Below are 16,795 nucleotides of genomic sequence, written 5' to 3' on the forward strand. Positions count from 1 at the left end.
ATTTTTGCACTGAATAATGGCTAGGTAAGACATTTATGTCCAAAAGCTGGGAGGCTAGTGGATTTTAAGAATCTGATGGCAAACTTGATGTACTACAGGAAAATACCACTCGGAAAGTAAGACCCTGCGGAGTCATTCCGACACTGCAATGCTGCTGTAGCGTAAGAGCTTACCCTGACCTAAGCTGTGATTTGGGTTTGCTTTTGCCCAGTGAAGTGTTGCATGTGGGAGATCTCATTTTGGTGTGCATATCCATGTAGAGGAGAAACATGTACAGTTTACGTTTACCTAATTATGTACAAGTAGGTCATTCTGTAGAAGAACAGTGTGTAGACTCCAGGGATTTCCCACATCTTTGGTGATACCAGTACTTGGTAAATCACTGTGATGCTGCTCAGTTCAATCTGACTGCCCCCTGCTTTCCTTTTCTGCTTGTTCCAGGTATCACTCTCTTCTTGAGCTGGGGGAAAAACGTAAAGGCATGCTAGAAAAAAGCTGCAAAAAATTTATGCTTTTCCGTGAAGCTAATGAGCTTCAACAGTGGATCAATGAGAAGGAAGCTGCACTCACAAATGAGGAAGTGGGTGCTGATCTGGAGCAGGTGGAGGTGCTACAGAAGAAATTTGATGATTTTCAGAAGGTATGTTGTAATGCTGCATAATGTGTGTCTTAGTCTTCGCCTTTCCCTTCAGGCTTTCTGATCATATATCCGTGATAATTTTTCATAGCTGAGCATAGTTGAGAAGGAACCATAGCTTTGATTGGAAATAAAAAGGTATATAAGCGGTTTTTTTTTTTTTATTCTGTTTTGTGAGGATAGAGAGAACCCCACATTCAAAAGTCTTCAGTTTAGTTAGTCTCCAGGTTGCTACATGCTTCCGAGCCCCCAGAGAACTGAAACTCTCTTTCAACACATCAAATATAGAATCTGCCAAGCTTTGGAGGAATTTCATTTTGTGTAGAGCATAATCTTCAGTTAAGCTCTTCCTCTTCCTTTTTGTTGAAAGGAAAGATGCATTTTAGTTTCCATCTGTAGAGTTTTTCCCAAGATATGAAAAAAATAATTCTCTGCTTCAAAATGCTGGCAGGCTTTCAGTTTTATTTTTTCTCCCAATGTTTGCAGTACTAGTTAATTACTGGGTTTTTTTCTTTGCATGAGATGTGAAAGAATTGCTTGGGCAGATACATTTATTCTGTCCACTTTGGTAAGATACTGAGCACTGAAATGCAAAGATGCCTGACCTTATACATTGGAAAAGACAGTGATTTGACACTTCTGTGGACGTTATCATGTTTACAGCTTGAAAGCTGGCTAACAAACAATTTGAGCCAACCTAGTATTGTAGGTGCGAAGATGATAGCAGTTACTGGATTTAGGTTCTTTTAAAATAAGCTAATGGTTGAAATTAAAATGTGTCGCCTATTAAAATTTAAATGCAGGTTCTCCACTACTTATTTAACCAAGTTCCCTTTCTACTTTATAGAAAGCTCCCTGTCAATCTGTTTGGCTGGAAGCATTTAAGCGTCATAGTAAAATTACTTTTAAGTTGGCCTTTTAGCTAATTCATGCAGTAATATGGATGATAGCTTTTGATCTTCATGTTGGTAATGTTGTATACCTGACCTTTTAAAAATGTATTCCGTTCCTGATTGTTAATTAACTTTGTGTATGGAAAACTCTGATAGTGCATTTCTTTAATCCATTGATGCTTGGCGCTGGCAGCCGTGGTTTCTTGGCACAGTCTCTCATGCATTGTATCTTCACTGGTAACTGTAAAGGTCAAGCGTGCTGAATTCCTGCTGTTTACGAACTGTGTCCTTTTTGGCTCCACCGGTGCACCAACTTGTTCCACATATTTTGCTTGTGTGAATGTTAATGCTGTGATATATTACTGTTCCGTGCAGGATTTAAAAGCTAACGAGTCACGTCTGAAGGACATAAACAAGGTTGCGAATGACCTGGAGTCAGAAGGGTTGATGGCAGATGAAGTGCAAGCAGTACAGCAACAGGTCTGCTTTTTCTCTGACTTAGTCTGATCCTCTTGAGAAGCAAAAGACTTTCTTCCTTTCTTTTGTCTGTTGTCTTCTGCTTTGCTTGTCATTGCAAGATTCTAGCTGTTCATTTTTGCTCTCTGGTCTGATAATACTGGTATTCTAACCAGAGATGCTTAATGCCTGTTCTGTAGTGTGGCCATCACAAGGGTACCCTTTGAATTGTTTCTTTTTAAATAGTGCTATAGTAAATTGCACTATCTAGAGCTTTTTGCTTTTTTTAGGAATGGAAAGTCTTTAAAATAGTATTAAAAGTCATGGAGAATCCATGCATTAACTTTGCTTCATATAAATTTGAAATTTCAGCCTTTATTTCTTTGCAGGAAAAATGGTGAGCAATGCTAGGGGAAAAGAGAAATAAAATAGAGCTCACCTTACAGTGGAGGGGTTTTGTGGGTTTTCTGTTTTGGTTTTTTAGTAACATACTTTTTTTTTTTTTTGCCAGCTTTTCACGTACTTGTGCTATTTCTGTAAATAATTCTATCCAGTGCCAACAGAGTATTGAAGCAGCTTGTTTATTTTCTGAGCTCTAAGATGGTGTGTTGCAGTAGATGGTTGAGTAGTCAGACTCCCATTTCTGCTACACGTTTAGGTTGTGCGAGCACTGTTTGGCTTAATGACATACTGGTAACCAATTTGTAGAAGAAGGATGGAAGCATATCTCCTGCTACCTTCCCTTTCTCAGTGAAAACTTTCTTTCTGTTAGAAAATAACAAGTTGTTTCTGTTTGTCCTTTTTCCTTTGCAGGAAGTCTATGGTATGATGCCCAGGGTAAGTGTTAATTTCTGAGACAGTGTGGCAATTATAACAGGTTTGGGATGTACAAGTAGATGTTCAGCCATAATTGTAGTTCATTTCCATGAAGGAACTCAATAATGACTTTGAATGGACATAAAAAGATTATCTTATCTTTGATCCCTTTATTTCCCGAGTGTCTTACCCCACATCACAAATCCATGCAGAGCAGGATGACCCAAAATGACGCAAATACTTACTTGTAAAAATTGATTTATTCTGTTAAGGATTGAACATGGAGAACTTTCAAAGATTTTTAGTATATTCTGATAGTTTTAGATTTTGCTTCCTATTTAAAGCTGTTTCTTCACATTTTCAAACAGGATGAAACAGATTCTAAGACAGCCTCTCCTTGGAAGGTAGGTGTCATTACTTAATAGCACACAACAGGAAAGTAAAACAAGAACTACAGCACATCATCTTTTTTAGACCATACACCTTCTCATATGTCCTTTTTTTTTTTTTTTTTTAACCCCCACCCCCACCCCCCCTACCCCCGTTTTCTTAAAAAAACTGTTGACAAAGTGATTTTAATGGTGTCCTAGTCTCAGCAAGTGTTTGAATTGGTATTGATTTAGGGTTAGTGACTTTCATTTCACTTTGCTTGTTTACTTCAGCAAGCATGTTACAAAAATCTGTTGAGCATTCAGCAGGAATTTATATACTTGCATGCAGATTCTCTCAATATATAAAGTTGTCATATAGGTACTACTCTTTGTTTTAAAAATAAAAGCCATCTAGGCAAAGTCAAGTGACTATGTCAGCTTTCTATTTGCAGGTATGATTATGAGAATAACGGAGATAGTTTTCCAACGGAATTGCTCTAGGCATAGAAATTGTCAACAGTCCGTTTTTGACCTCTCTGCTGCAAAACTCCATTTTGTTTTGAGCTTGTACTATAAGACTGATTACAGTTTTTATACCGACATTTTTAGGTATTATATGGCCACTAGATGCGAAATAGTCCCTGTTCACTTAGCGTGAGTTCTTTTTTTATGTAGCAAGCAGAAAGAAATGTTTTTATTCCTGCAAGTCAAAGCCATTTATGTCAATATTCCTTTAGTAAGGAATATGTTGTATGTGTATAGCAGCATCTTTGTCTTCCATTATTCATCTCTAGCTCATTTTCTACAATAGTTAGAAGAAGCCCTTCTCCATTCATTAGTGGCTTTCAGTGGAATAGCTGTCACCTGCTGATGCACAAAAATGTCTTAAATGTTTTTGACATTATCCACCACTGTGCTTTTCTCTTACTATTTCATTCCCGTGTTTCATAGTTTACATCCACCCTCTTAGACTTAAAGCTGCTTGTACATCTTTTAAGCTGTGTGAATGTGGGAAAATGAGATCGGTATGCAATATTTTGACAGCGTTGTAGAAAATGCAGCCATGTCAACAAGAATTGGTGGAGTTTTTTAATTTTTTTTTTTTTGCACAGATTATACACATGTACGTTGAATCCTAAGAGTCTGATAGTAACTTAGCAAACCATAAGTTCTTCTCTGTGTATATCTGTGGAGGGATGAATTTTTCAAGTAATCCATCATTGTCAGAAAAGTAGATTGCATGTTGGAGGGAATTGGCCATCATTTTTCTAATTAGCCTTCACCAATTTTGATGATGTTCTAGAAGTATCTGAATTAACTGCTAAGCTGATTTTTGCCAAAAACTCAGCCAAGAGTTAAACCATTTTGGTGATTTCCCCCACACCCCCCACCCTGTCCCTGTGACTATGAGTTTGGGGGGTTTTAATTCACTTATTGAATGTTGCCTCTAAATTTTCTTCTTCTTTGTCCTTGTTAAGACTATTGTTGTTTGTTTCAATTTATGCTAACAAGATAGTACTCACTTGTAAATTTCTAACTATTCTTACTCTGATCTATAATACCTTAGGTATTGCAACTGATTATTCTTAGTTGCTTTTGTAATTTACTTGCATTGATTTTCTTATTGTTTGCTTCTCTCTTTCATCTTAAACAACAGTGTATTCAAAACACTGTTCTAAAGAAGTATATAAAATTAAACTCAAAAGTTTTCATTGAAACCTTTAAAATCTAGGGTGTTTCTTTCTTCCTGCATTTTGTAGAGTTGTATTTTACAAAGTCTGTGTTTTTGACCTAGGCCAAGTCATTATGGATTTTTAAGGAGTTTTCTTTCAGTCTGATTTTGGCTCTGATCAGTTAGAGTTGACTTTAATGCTACATTTTTTTTATTTCTGCCTTTTCACACAGTCTGCACGTTTGATGGTACACACAGTGGCAACCTTTAACTCAATCAAGGTAATAATACAACTTTTTCTGAGCTGATTTAAAAGCTGAGAATGTTGTGTTTTTTTTTTTTTTTTTTACTCTCCCTTTCCATAGTCTTTGTCTTTCATTACTCTTTATAAACCCTTTTGAATCAACTTATTGAACTAAGTATTGACGTATACAGCATTTTCTTCTCAGGTTACATCAATATCTTATTATATACATAAAATCATTTGGTTTTACCTCTCAGGAGAAACCCTTAAAATTATTTTATTTAACTCAGCTACTTGAATTTGTGCATTCTTCCTGAATTAAGCAGAATATCGTAACCTTCACCTGTAGTGAAAGGCCAGTCTTGACTTTTCATTTATTTTACTGACTGCTTGATGAAGTTTATACACTGTAAAAGAAAGAAGAGTAGCTATTTTAGGAAATCTTGCAGCACTGCTATCAGTATTCTCAGTAGACTCCTGAAATAAAGCCTCTAAGAATGGAGGTGAAGAAGGGGTGGTTGGCATGTTTGCAAATGTCATCAGAATGAAGAAGGTGCGGATAAGCATAGCAAATGAAATGTTACTGGTTACTGAAGTTTTCTGTTTGACATCATAAAGCTTAATGAGTCCCGCACAAGAGTTTCTTGTGTAAACAGTAATGCTGTAAAACTGTGGTCTGCAATATCAGTGGGGTTTTTTTGTTTGGTTTGGAGGAACTGAATGAACGCTGGAGAGCTCTGCAGCAGTTAGCAGAGGAGCGAAGCCAGCTGTTGGGCAGTGCGCATGAAGTCCAGAGATTCCACAGGTGAGGTGTTTGTATTATAGTTGGTCTTAATTCAGTAAAATGCTTTGTCTATTAAGAGTTCTAAAACATAGTGGGACCTATTCTGAACAAATCATATTTCCACTCCCAGCTTGGTCAGTGGAAGTTAGACCAGCACTGGTCCAACAAGAATTCTTTATATTCTTCCTAGAAAAAGAAAGACTTGTTAACATGAAAGCGTGGAATCACTGCCAGCTTGGGAGGTCCATCTGGGCTACTGTCCTATTTTGCCAAAGTTCACTTGTGTCATCTTGGGAAGTAATTTAATAGAACCATCAACTACATGAGCTTCTCTGGAAATCGGTGACCTGCTAGGTATCAGAGATCCTAGTATGACCTTCATTTTAATACTCTTTTTGCCTTCCTTTCACTCAAATCAGAGATGCTGATGAAACAAAAGAATGGATAGAGGAGAAGAATCAAGCATTAAATACAGACAACTATGGACATGACTTGGCCAGTGTGCAGGCTCTGCAGCGCAAACATGAAGGCTTTGAGAGAGACTTGGCAGCTCTTGGAGACAAGGTGAGATTGTGAAGAGGACAAAACCGAAAGCTTTCTTTTTATCTAGCAGAAATGATTGAACTATAGAAATTATTCTTTTTGTCTTCGTTGTGTTTATTTCCCTTTCTCTAATTCTAGGTGAATTCTCTTGGTGAAACTGCCCAGCGTCTGATCCAGTCACATCCAGAGTCTGCTGAAGATCTCCAAGAAAAATGTACTGAGTTGAATCAGGCTTGGAATAGTCTGGGAAAACGCGCTGACCAGCGCAAAGAGAAGCTTGGAGATTCTCATGACCTGCAACGTTTCCTCAGTGACTTCAGGTAAAGGTGCTATTCCCCTCCCACCCCAATTTGTCTGTCTGGTATATTATTAGTGAAGTATATATGGCTTATTGTTCCACAGGAATATTTCTGGGGAGGGTTCAAAAAAGGACTGTTTTTACTGTTCTGACTTATTTCAATGGAGGGAGGGAAAAATTCTCTCTTAATGTGTGTTCACAGGGACCTTATGTCTTGGATCAATGGAATCCGGGGCCTGGTCTCCTCAGATGAACTTGCAAAGGATGTGACTGGAGCTGAAGCTTTATTGGAAAGGCACCAGGTATGTGAAAGATGATAAGTGTGTATCATAAACATCAACAAATGTTTCTTTTTCTGACACTTTCCATCTAGAGTTCCAAAAATAGATCAGTTCCAGGTCTGCCGTCTATTTATTTAATAACGTGTTTCTGTACCTTGCAGGAACACCGCACTGAAATAGATGCAAGGGCTGGCACTTTCCAGGCGTTTGAACAGTTTGGACAACAACTTCTGGCTCATGGACACTATGCCAGCCCAGAGATCAAGGAGAAACTGGATATTCTAGATCAAGAACGGACAGACCTAGAGAAGGCTTGGGTCCAGCGCAGAATGATGCTAGACCAGTGCCTAGAACTACAGGTACTCTGCTGCATTTTTTTAAAAGAAAAATAATTCCTCCTTTCATAAGAAAGTTTATTCTTTCATAGTGATGAGCAGTGCTCTTGGTCTGTCTTTCTCATGCTTTGGAGTTTTTTCTCCCTAGCTGTTTCATCGGGACTGTGAACAAGCTGAAAACTGGATGGCTGCCCGAGAGGCTTTCCTAAATACAGAAGATAAAGGAGACTCCTTAGATAGTGTGGAGGCACTCATCAAGAAACATGAAGATTTTGATAAGGCAATCAATGTCCAGGTGAGGAGTGTAGCTGATGTAAGGGGAAGAGAGTTTGATTTTTCTTATGCAGATTATTAGCAAAAGAACTTGCTACCATGTGTGGCTTCTGAAGTTCAGTTCTAAATATTCAGCCATTTAGGATCTGTGGCAGAAGTTTAGAAGTGGCTAATGCAGATAGGGATGTATTTCATTGCCTACAAACAGTGTAGGAATAGTGGCAAGTATTTGTGTAAATCTCTTGCTGATTGGAAATGGATTTTTTTTTTTCTTTTTTTGCAACAGAAAAAGGTATATTTTCAGTTTCTTGTAAAAGAACACTGCCTGCTTTTCTTGAGAGATTGTACTGCTGTAGCTCAAAGTCTGAAAGATACTTTTTTCCCAAATGCCACATGTGAAAGATGTTCTGAAGTTGAAATCTCCAGTCCTGTAGAAGATAGTCTTTCTTCATAGAGTCACATTTACAATAATGTATATTTAAAGAAGAAAAAAAGTCTTGTTCCCTTCCAGACCCTGCTCATCACTTGACTTTAAGGAATCACACTTCTAATTTATAGCTTCTGTTCTTGATAGGAGGAGAAAATTGCTGTCTTACAGTCTTTTGCCGACCAGTTGATCTCTGCTGATCATTATGCAAAAGGAGTCATTGCTAACAGACGCAATGAGGTTTTGGACAGGTCAGTATTGCCCTGTTAGGTGGGATGCAGATACTAACCGAAAGAAAATGCTCTTTGGCAACATTTTGTAGCTGTTAAACGTGATGCCATGTGCAGTCCTAGTTTTTCATTCAACATACATATTTAATTGCATACAGGTGGCTTCGTCTGAAAGCTCAAATGATTGAAAAGAGATCGAAGCTAGGAGAATCTCAGACACTCCAGCAGTTCAGTCGTGATGTGGATGAAATAGAAGCCTGGATCAGCGAAAAGCTCCAAACTGCAAGTGATGAGTCCTATAAGGATCCCACAAATATCCAGGTGAGTATGATTCTCAGCTCAAAAATCAAAATTTAATTTTTAACTTTGCAAAGCATACTCTGGTTTGCAAAAATATGCTCAGGAATTCTTGTTCAGTGGTAACAGAATAATACACCATGTTGGACTTGGTCTCCCTTTAACAAGGAGGAAATGGAAGTTAAATTATGCATGAATGGAGACCCAAAATAGAACTCGCTTGGTAATTATTGATGCATATAATTAATAAGATATGTGGTATCTGCAGCAGCAAGTTTCCTGAAGAAACCCCTGAGTAGCTATTCTGTCTTTCTCCCAGCATCTAGATAATAAAATAAGGAAATGGAGTTCTTGGGTCTCATCTCTGTCTTACGTTCTGAAATGTGAAGTTTCATTTCTTTTCCAGTATTAAGGAATAATTAATTAAAGTTACCTCTTATGTTTTAATACTGGTTTATGGAGTAGTATGAATGCACTGAACTACTTCTCTCAATCTGTTTTATAGCTTTCCAAACTGCTGGTAAGTAGTTTGGACTAGCCCTGGTATGTGAATTTGTTTTCTTTGTATAGCTTATGTGTGAGCACAAGGTCTGGTTGCAGTCTGTTGCTCCATCCATCAGTTCATGCAATCTCTTTGTTTTCTATTAGTTCTTGACCTACATCCAGGTACAGCTATTGATCTTCATGTTATGGGTGTGGCGCTTTTGTTAATGCCTATTCAGCATCATTTATTTATGTATTTGTTTTGCAGGTGTTCTGCATGATCTGTTTAATTTGTGGTGCATTAGTGATGTAGTTTCGTGGGGGTTTTTAGGAGTTAGCCCATAGAAAAATGGGTTTCTATCCTCCTTTTTCAGAAATTTGGCTATTGGGCCTGCACATGACACATAATGCCAACTCTGTTAGCTTGCATTTGTAGAATCAAATGCTGAAGATGGAGGATTCAAGGAAATGATAGACCTAGATGACTTAGTTGTTGCAGCAGTAGTATAGAAGGGAATAATATAGAAGGAAAACTCCAGAAAGATATGTACCAGATGGAAAGCTGACAGGACTTCTAACAGTCCCAGAAGTGGAGTAAAATGAGGATATATGGAAGGAGAAGACAGAACAAAGAAAGGGGAAGCTGACTAGAGTAAGAAAGGAAAGAATCGTTGTTTGTTGCTTTAGGCTGTGGTACATTAACTTTTTTTTTTTTAAAGTTGAAAAAAAATTAGAATTTTATATTAAACAAAAAAGGCTTGTCTTGGATTTGTTGTCATGGTAATTATATGGAGATATGCAATTGGCAGCTTTTTAATTGAATTTCACATGTTGGTAAATCTAGCTTTGAAGGATATGTTTTTATAATCTCAGCATTCAGGATTAACAGTTCCCAAAATGAAGCAGTTCATGCAGAATTTCTCATGCCAGCGCTATAGTATTTTCCATCTTTTATTTTTAATCTAACATTTCCTTTCATTCCATTCTCTCAGGGCATTGTATACCCATGTCCAATGTTACTAGCATTTCCAGTTAATACTTGTAAATTCTGTCTTGTCATTTTTGTGCTATTGTTACCTTCCTGGTGGGTGGATGGATCACGTATATATGAGAGAGAACTGCATACTTCCTCCCACACCAAGGCTCCTATTGTTCTCATGGTGCTCTCAACTCAGCAGAGAATTTTTTTTAACAAATAATTCACAGTTATTTTTATAGAGTTTATGGTTGTTAATTCACGATTTTAGTATATAACGTGGTCACGTATGACTTTGACTATTATCAAAACTGCAGAAAGCAGCTGCAGCAGTGATTTCTCTTAATTACCTATAGATTAGGAAGGGAAATAGAAATTGGTGAAATTACTATAGGATTAGAAAGGATGATCTACTGCGCTTCTGCTTAGGGTATGTGTAATTGCTGCTTTTCAAAGATGATGGCACTGAAAATGAGAAAGCTTTACTTGAGTAACAGCTAAGCTTAATGCAAGGAATGTTGCATGGGCATCTGTAAAATGCAGAAGATGTTGCCTGAGTTGTATGTATCAGCTCGTGGACAGTTTTGCTAGGTCAAAGCTTGATGGTTACTGAGATTAATGAGAGTTACTATTCGAGTAAGCAATAAGTATTCGTACTGAGAGAGAGAACTTCTTTAGATCAGGCTACATACAAACCTCTTTTATGTATGTAGATAACTCTTGTGCTTTCCTCTCAGCCCATGAGAACAATTTAGGAGCCCTTTGTCCAGTCTCTAACAGTTTTGCTTTTGTCTTACTCAGAGCAAACACCAGAAACATCAAGCCTTTGAAGCCGAGCTCCATGCCAATGCAGATCGGATCCGCGGGGTCATTGATATGGGCAACTCGCTGATTGAAAGAGGAGCGTGCGCTGGCAGTGAGGATGCTGTGAAGGTAGATACAACAAGTCTTAGAGGATTTGCTTAGTTTTTGCTTTGAGAAGTGTTTGGATAATTGGGGGAGGAGAGTGTCCCTCAAAAACAAATCTTGTTTTATAGAAGCTTTTCTGTTTCAACTATGCAGTAGAAATTGGGGTAATCATTCTGCTTTGTTCTCAAGGGTGAGAAGCTTTCCGATGTAAAAGTTAAACTGAATTATAGCTAGGCAGCATGAAATAGTGATTGTGTAATTTGCATATGTGGAATCAGCAGCCAAACTTGTGCCTTATTCTGGTTTTGCATTTATCAGAACTTCTGTTTGTAGCATTTATCTTTTCCATTTTATAACAGGCACGCCTAGCTGCCCTGGCTGACCAATGGCAATTCCTGGTACAGAAGTCGGCAGAGAAGAGTCAGAAACTGAAAGAAGCTAATAAGCAACAGAATTTCAATACTGGAATCAAGGACTTTGATTTCTGGCTTTCAGAGGTAACTGAGATTGGGATTATTTACTTGCAAGACATGTTTTTTCTAATTTTTGATTCACTTTGCTGATCCCTTAGATTTTGTGGAGCACAGTCCACCTTTGAGCAAGTCTAGACTTATTTTGAAAAACATCTTTATTACAACTAAAAATCTTGTGGATGTTTTTATGTTATTATTTATAAACAATAAGGTGAGAAGAAGTATATCTGCATAGAATCTGTTAGGAATTAAACAGGTGATGAGGCAAAGGTTTATCCACACTGTAGAAAATTGAGAAGACAATTAATTTGCACAGTTTTAAAGATATTATCATTTCAAGGGTTTTGTGAAAACACAACTTGTTCTCTATCCCCTTTTTCCTTCCCCACCCCCAGGTGGAGGCTTTGTTGGCATCTGAAGACTATGGGAAGGACTTGGCATCAGTTAACAACCTTCTGAAGAAACACCAATTACTGGAAGCTGATATATCTGCTCATGAGGTATTGCTTTCTCTTTTAGTTTTGGAAGATAAATCATAGTAATCAGCAAATTCTACAGATACCACTTCAATACTGCAGTCATATACTTGTTGAAACATGTTTTCTTAATAAAAACTGTGACTCTGCACAGCAGTCAGATTATGATTTTTATAGTGACGTAACAAACACAGAAATGAGATCCAAGCAATTCACATGGTTTTTCACCCACGTTTCCAGGATCGTCTGAAGGACCTGAACAGTCAGGCTGACAGTCTGATGACCAGCAGTGCTTTCGATACATCCCAAGTAAAGGATAAACGTGAGACCATTAATGGACGCTTTCAGAGGATTAAGAGTATGGCAGCTGCCCGCCGTGCAAAGCTGAACGAGTCCCACCGTTTGCATCAGTTTTTCCGTGATATGGATGATGAGGAGTCCTGGATCAAGTGTGTATTTTGGAAGTTCTAGGCTCTGGCATGGGGGCATGTGCTTACTGCCAGCTTGCTAAGAACATTCATAGTCTGTAGTATGGTCTTACAGCTTGCCTTTTCCACAAGTATGTGTCTCTACAAGAAATCACCTTTGCCCCCCAGTCAAGGAAAACTATATTCAAAATGGCTTCAGCCTAGTTTGGGTGTGGCTTCTTATCTACAGTTTCCTTTGGTCAAACCCCAAGAAGGAAAGCTCTGTACTGGAAAAAGAAATGGTCTTTAGACCTGGACCAGATAACTGAAATTTTACTCTATTCTTTTCGGGGAAAGCTCCTAGCAAAAATTTAAACCTTACTTTTTCAGTTTGAAGTACTTTTTTTGTTCTGGCCAGTTGCAATAATTAACACCAATATGGAAAGAGCATTTGATTAGTATCTTGGGAGGAGAGAAAGAAGTGAGCTTGATAGAAATCATTCAAATTCGAGCACTTTTTTTGTCATGCTTGTAAAATAAATAAAATTGGACAACAACAGTTAAACTTCACAAAAGGTATCTATCTTCTTAGAAAGAAAACAGTGCAGAGAAACTCTGTCCTTCAGAGAGAAATGATAGGCCCTCTGTCGCCTTCTTTCTTTCTCCTACACGTTACCCCTGAAGGTGCTGCTACAAGCCAGCTGCTGTTTGCTGATAACTCATGTACGCAGTTTTTTACATCCAAGATTTTTGTGCTATGTGGAGCATTTCCTTACTTGCAGTGGTTTTGATTTTTTTTTTTCTTTTGTCAGGTTTGACCTATAGAAGTAATTTTCAAATTTTATCTTTCTCTCTTCTGTCTTGAATTTAGAGAGAAGAAACTGTTGGTTAGCTCAGAGGACTATGGCAGAGACCTAACCGGTGTGCAGAACCTTAGGAAAAAACACAAGCGCTTAGAAGCAGAATTAGCTGCCCATGAACCTGCTATCCAGGTAAATGCCTCTCTCCTTGACAGATTTCTCTATAAGCAGCGTCTTTCTTGCTTGTGGCAAATACGAAAGCCAGTAATAGGTTTGTTGGAATCCAAATAGAATGCATAAGAAGAGAGCAAGTGATGTTCCATTAACTGTGTGTTCCTCTGCTTTGCAGGGTGTTCTAGACACTGGTAAGAAGCTTTCAGATGATAACACAATCGGAAAGGAGGAGATACAGCAGAGACTGGCTCAGTTTGTGGATCACTGGAAAGAGCTGAAACAGTTGGCAGCTGCTAGGTGTGTGAGACATGTTTTTGTAAAATTCAATATTAATTAAACAGTAACAGGGACTTGTAATGACCAGATTTACTGGGGTTTAGGGTATGGGTCATTAGTCAGTGATATGATGTAATAGCACATATCACTGATGACAGGCTCTAGGAGACTATTGAAAAGAGTTTTAGTGATAGCGTTCCTCAGTAGAAACACGAGTTGTTTTTTTGAGGTATGCTGTTTTAGCCTTTTCTTGCACCAGTTGGAAACCATAGACTTGAAATTAACTGGTCTTAATCCACTACCAGGATGGTTTTCTGAATAGAAGCTGTTGGGAGAAAATGTTTCATTTTAGTCCTTCAGTAGCTGCAGGCTCTGCGGCCTAGTGAATTTCTAGAGCTGCAGACATTGCAGTCTGCTGCTGGAGAAGTGAAGTATGAATGATTGTGTGTTTAGGGTTCAGTCTCTATACATTCGTAGGTTTTCTGCTGCTGTAATTTGTTTTTACATCTTATATCTAAAAGCCATAAAGCAACACTGTGACTAATTTTACCTTTCTTTTCCCATACAGGGGTCAGCGTCTAGAGGAGTCTCTGGAGTACCAGCAGTTTGTAGCAAACGTTGAGGAAGAAGAAGCCTGGATCAATGAGAAAATGACATTGGTAGCCAGCGAGGATTATGGGGACACCCTTGCTGCTATCCAGGTATGGAGAAAGTTGTCAGCTCTTTGTTGTTCTTGTTGCATTATTGTTGGTTAAAGCTTAACGAACCTTTTTAACTGTCTTTCCAATTTAGAGGTTATTGTTGGTTACTTTTGAAGGCCTACATTGTAAAAAAACATGGATTCATTTTATAAAAGCATCCCAAGTATGTTATTTCCTGTAGAAATGACTTGCAATTTGGTGTAGCTTTGCATCTCTTGACCTCTGATGGGCAGTCCTGGTTAAATCAAATGGCTGAAGTTTTATACTGGAAGTCAGTATCAGTCTCCTTTTGTCCACAGAAAAACAGCAAGTTGTGCTAACCAGCTAAGATTAATAGTTTTTGTCAGAAAAAGTTTACGCTAGCTGATTTATAACAATAAATTCTTTTCCTTTTTTTTTAATTTTTAATAAGTGGTGAGAAATTATTTTTAAAAGTGACTGTCTCGTATTTGCAGGGCTTGCTGAAAAAGCATGAAGCGTTCGAGACTGATTTTACTGTCCACAAAGACAGAGTGAACGATGTTTGTGCTAACGGAGAGGATCTCATTAAAAAGGTGAGCATAACCCAAAAACTTCAAAGGCTGCCCAGGACATTTTCATGTCAAAGTATACTTACTCTTCTCCGAGGATTGGTTTGTCATCTCTTTGAAAAGAGCTCTTACTCATTTTTTGCGGCTGAATAAGCTGTTGGTGTTAACTGCTTTCAAAGCTATTTCTTGAACGGTGGTTGTACATTGAGAACAAAATCTCTCAGTTGAAGCCCTTGCTCTGTCACCAACTTATGGGATGCCTTGGAAGACCTTAAGATCATATGGTAAGCTTTTTTTTTTTTTTTTTTTTTTTCCTTTTCCTGTCATGTAGAACAATCACCACGAGGAGAACATTACTGCCAAGATGAAGGGCCTCAGAGGCAAAGTGTCAGATCTGGAGAAAGCAGCAGCTCAGAGGAAAGCCAAATTGGATGAGAACTCTGCCTTCCTCCAGTTCAACTGGAAAGCAGACGTAGTAGAGTCATGGATAGGTATGTTTTATATTGGGGCACAGTACCCTGTCACAAAGAAACTGAAATGCTCCGTCATTTCAGATGATCTCAAATAGCTTCTCGGTGTTGTAACGAGCAGACCTAAGCCCACAGTAATCAGCAGTGCTATACCTGATTTATGCTTTTGGGGTAACCTAATTTGGAATAGAGGGGACGTTTGAGAGAGAGGTTGACGTTTTTACTGAATTTGTTTCATCTTCCAGGTGAGAAGGAAAACAGTCTGAAGACAGATGATTATGGACGCGACCTCTCGTCTGTGCAAACACTACTCACCAAACAGGTTAGTGCTAATGCTGCTTCCACCCCGTAAGTGGTGGAGAGAACAGGTGAATTCTTCTGGAATACACGAGAATCTAGTATTTATGTTTGAAATATATGCAGGATATTGGAATGGTTAAATAAAAATACAGCCTAAAATATTTTGTTCTTCTTTTAATGCTTCAGGAAACTTTTGATGCTGGACTTCAGGCTTTCCAGCAGGAGGGAATTGCAAACATCACTGCTCTGAAAGACCAGCTACTAGCAGCCAAACATATCCAGTCAAAGGCCATTGAGGCTCGGCATGCTTCCTTGATGAAACGCTGGAATCAGCTACTTGCTAATTCTGCTGCCAGGAAAAAGAAACTGTTGGAGGCTCAGGAGCATTTCAGAAAGGTAAGTGGCCAAACCATGAGGCTACAAAAATCTAATTGTGCTCTTTGAAAAAAACATACAATACTTGCAACTTCTGTAGCTTTTTCATTTGCAGCTAATGATTATGGAGATCCTGGACACTTGTCATAAGAATTTTTGAGATGCTTGCAAGAAATAAGTAATGAAGGCAAACTATCACTGATGTGTGTTAAGTCCAGATGAACTCATACAGAATGTTTGCATTACTGCATAACTGAACAACTGGATTGTTTTCTCTTTTCAAGGTTGAGGATCTGTTCCTGACTTTCGCAAAGAAGGCGTCTGCCTTCAACAGCTGGTTTGAGAATGCTGAAGAGGACCTGACAGATCCTGTGCGCTGTAACTCGCTGGAAGAAATCAAAGCACTAAGAGAAGCTCATGATGCTTTCCGTTCTTCACTTAGTTCTGCCCAAGCTGACTTCAACCAGCTGGCAGAGCTTGATCGCCAGATCAAGAGCTTCCGTGTAGCCTCTAACCCGTATACTTGGTTTACTATGGAGGCTCTTGAAGAAACCTGGAGGAATCTGCAGAAAATTATCAAGGCAAGTCAGAGAGAGAAAGACTCTTTTCACAGTTTACGACCTTTTGAGTCTTCCCTGGAAGTTATCCTCCAGCATAATCAGTACAAGAGTTTGTCACTATACTACAGATGGAAATAGCTCACAATCTGTGAGCAAAGAAAAATTTCCATTAGCTATAAACTTGTGCTATTGTCAGTTGTTTTCACGGTCTTCCATTTGTGGTCTTTCAAAAGACAAAGCACATGTGCGTCACTTCCTAACTATAAAGTAAGTTTAATGTCCATGCTATGCAGTAAAGTAACTGCTGGTTCAATTCCAGCTCTCAAGA

General features: G+C 38.4%; 1 protein-coding gene across 1 annotated transcript in view; it reads left to right on the forward strand.

Moving 5' to 3' along the window:
• The window catches only part of SPTAN1 (spectrin alpha, non-erythrocytic 1), a 53,137-nt gene that overhangs the window by 28,598 nt on the left and 7,744 nt on the right, over nt 1–16,795 (forward strand). Inside the window, 25 exon segments of the mRNA XM_050907819.1 lie at nt 442–640; nt 1,906–2,010; nt 2,800–2,823; nt 3,171–3,206; nt 5,079–5,126; nt 5,803–5,894; nt 6,293–6,437; nt 6,555–6,736; nt 6,917–7,016; nt 7,157–7,354; nt 7,479–7,625; nt 8,178–8,281; nt 8,419–8,581; nt 10,818–10,949; nt 11,285–11,422; nt 11,794–11,898; nt 12,115–12,323; nt 13,153–13,273; nt 13,431–13,552; nt 14,100–14,232; nt 14,688–14,786; nt 15,094–15,253; nt 15,478–15,554; nt 15,719–15,928; nt 16,192–16,488. Coding sequence (XP_050763776.1) covers nt 442–640; nt 1,906–2,010; nt 2,800–2,823; nt 3,171–3,206; nt 5,079–5,126; nt 5,803–5,894; nt 6,293–6,437; nt 6,555–6,736; nt 6,917–7,016; nt 7,157–7,354; nt 7,479–7,625; nt 8,178–8,281; nt 8,419–8,581; nt 10,818–10,949; nt 11,285–11,422; nt 11,794–11,898; nt 12,115–12,323; nt 13,153–13,273; nt 13,431–13,552; nt 14,100–14,232; nt 14,688–14,786; nt 15,094–15,253; nt 15,478–15,554; nt 15,719–15,928; nt 16,192–16,488 — 3,346 coding nt within the window.

The sequence above is a fragment of the Gymnogyps californianus genome, chromosome 18 (genome assembly GCF_018139145.2).
Source record: "Gymnogyps californianus isolate 813 chromosome 18, ASM1813914v2, whole genome shotgun sequence".
In the NCBI taxonomy this organism is placed as follows: Eukaryota; Metazoa; Chordata; class Aves; order Accipitriformes; family Cathartidae; genus Gymnogyps; species Gymnogyps californianus.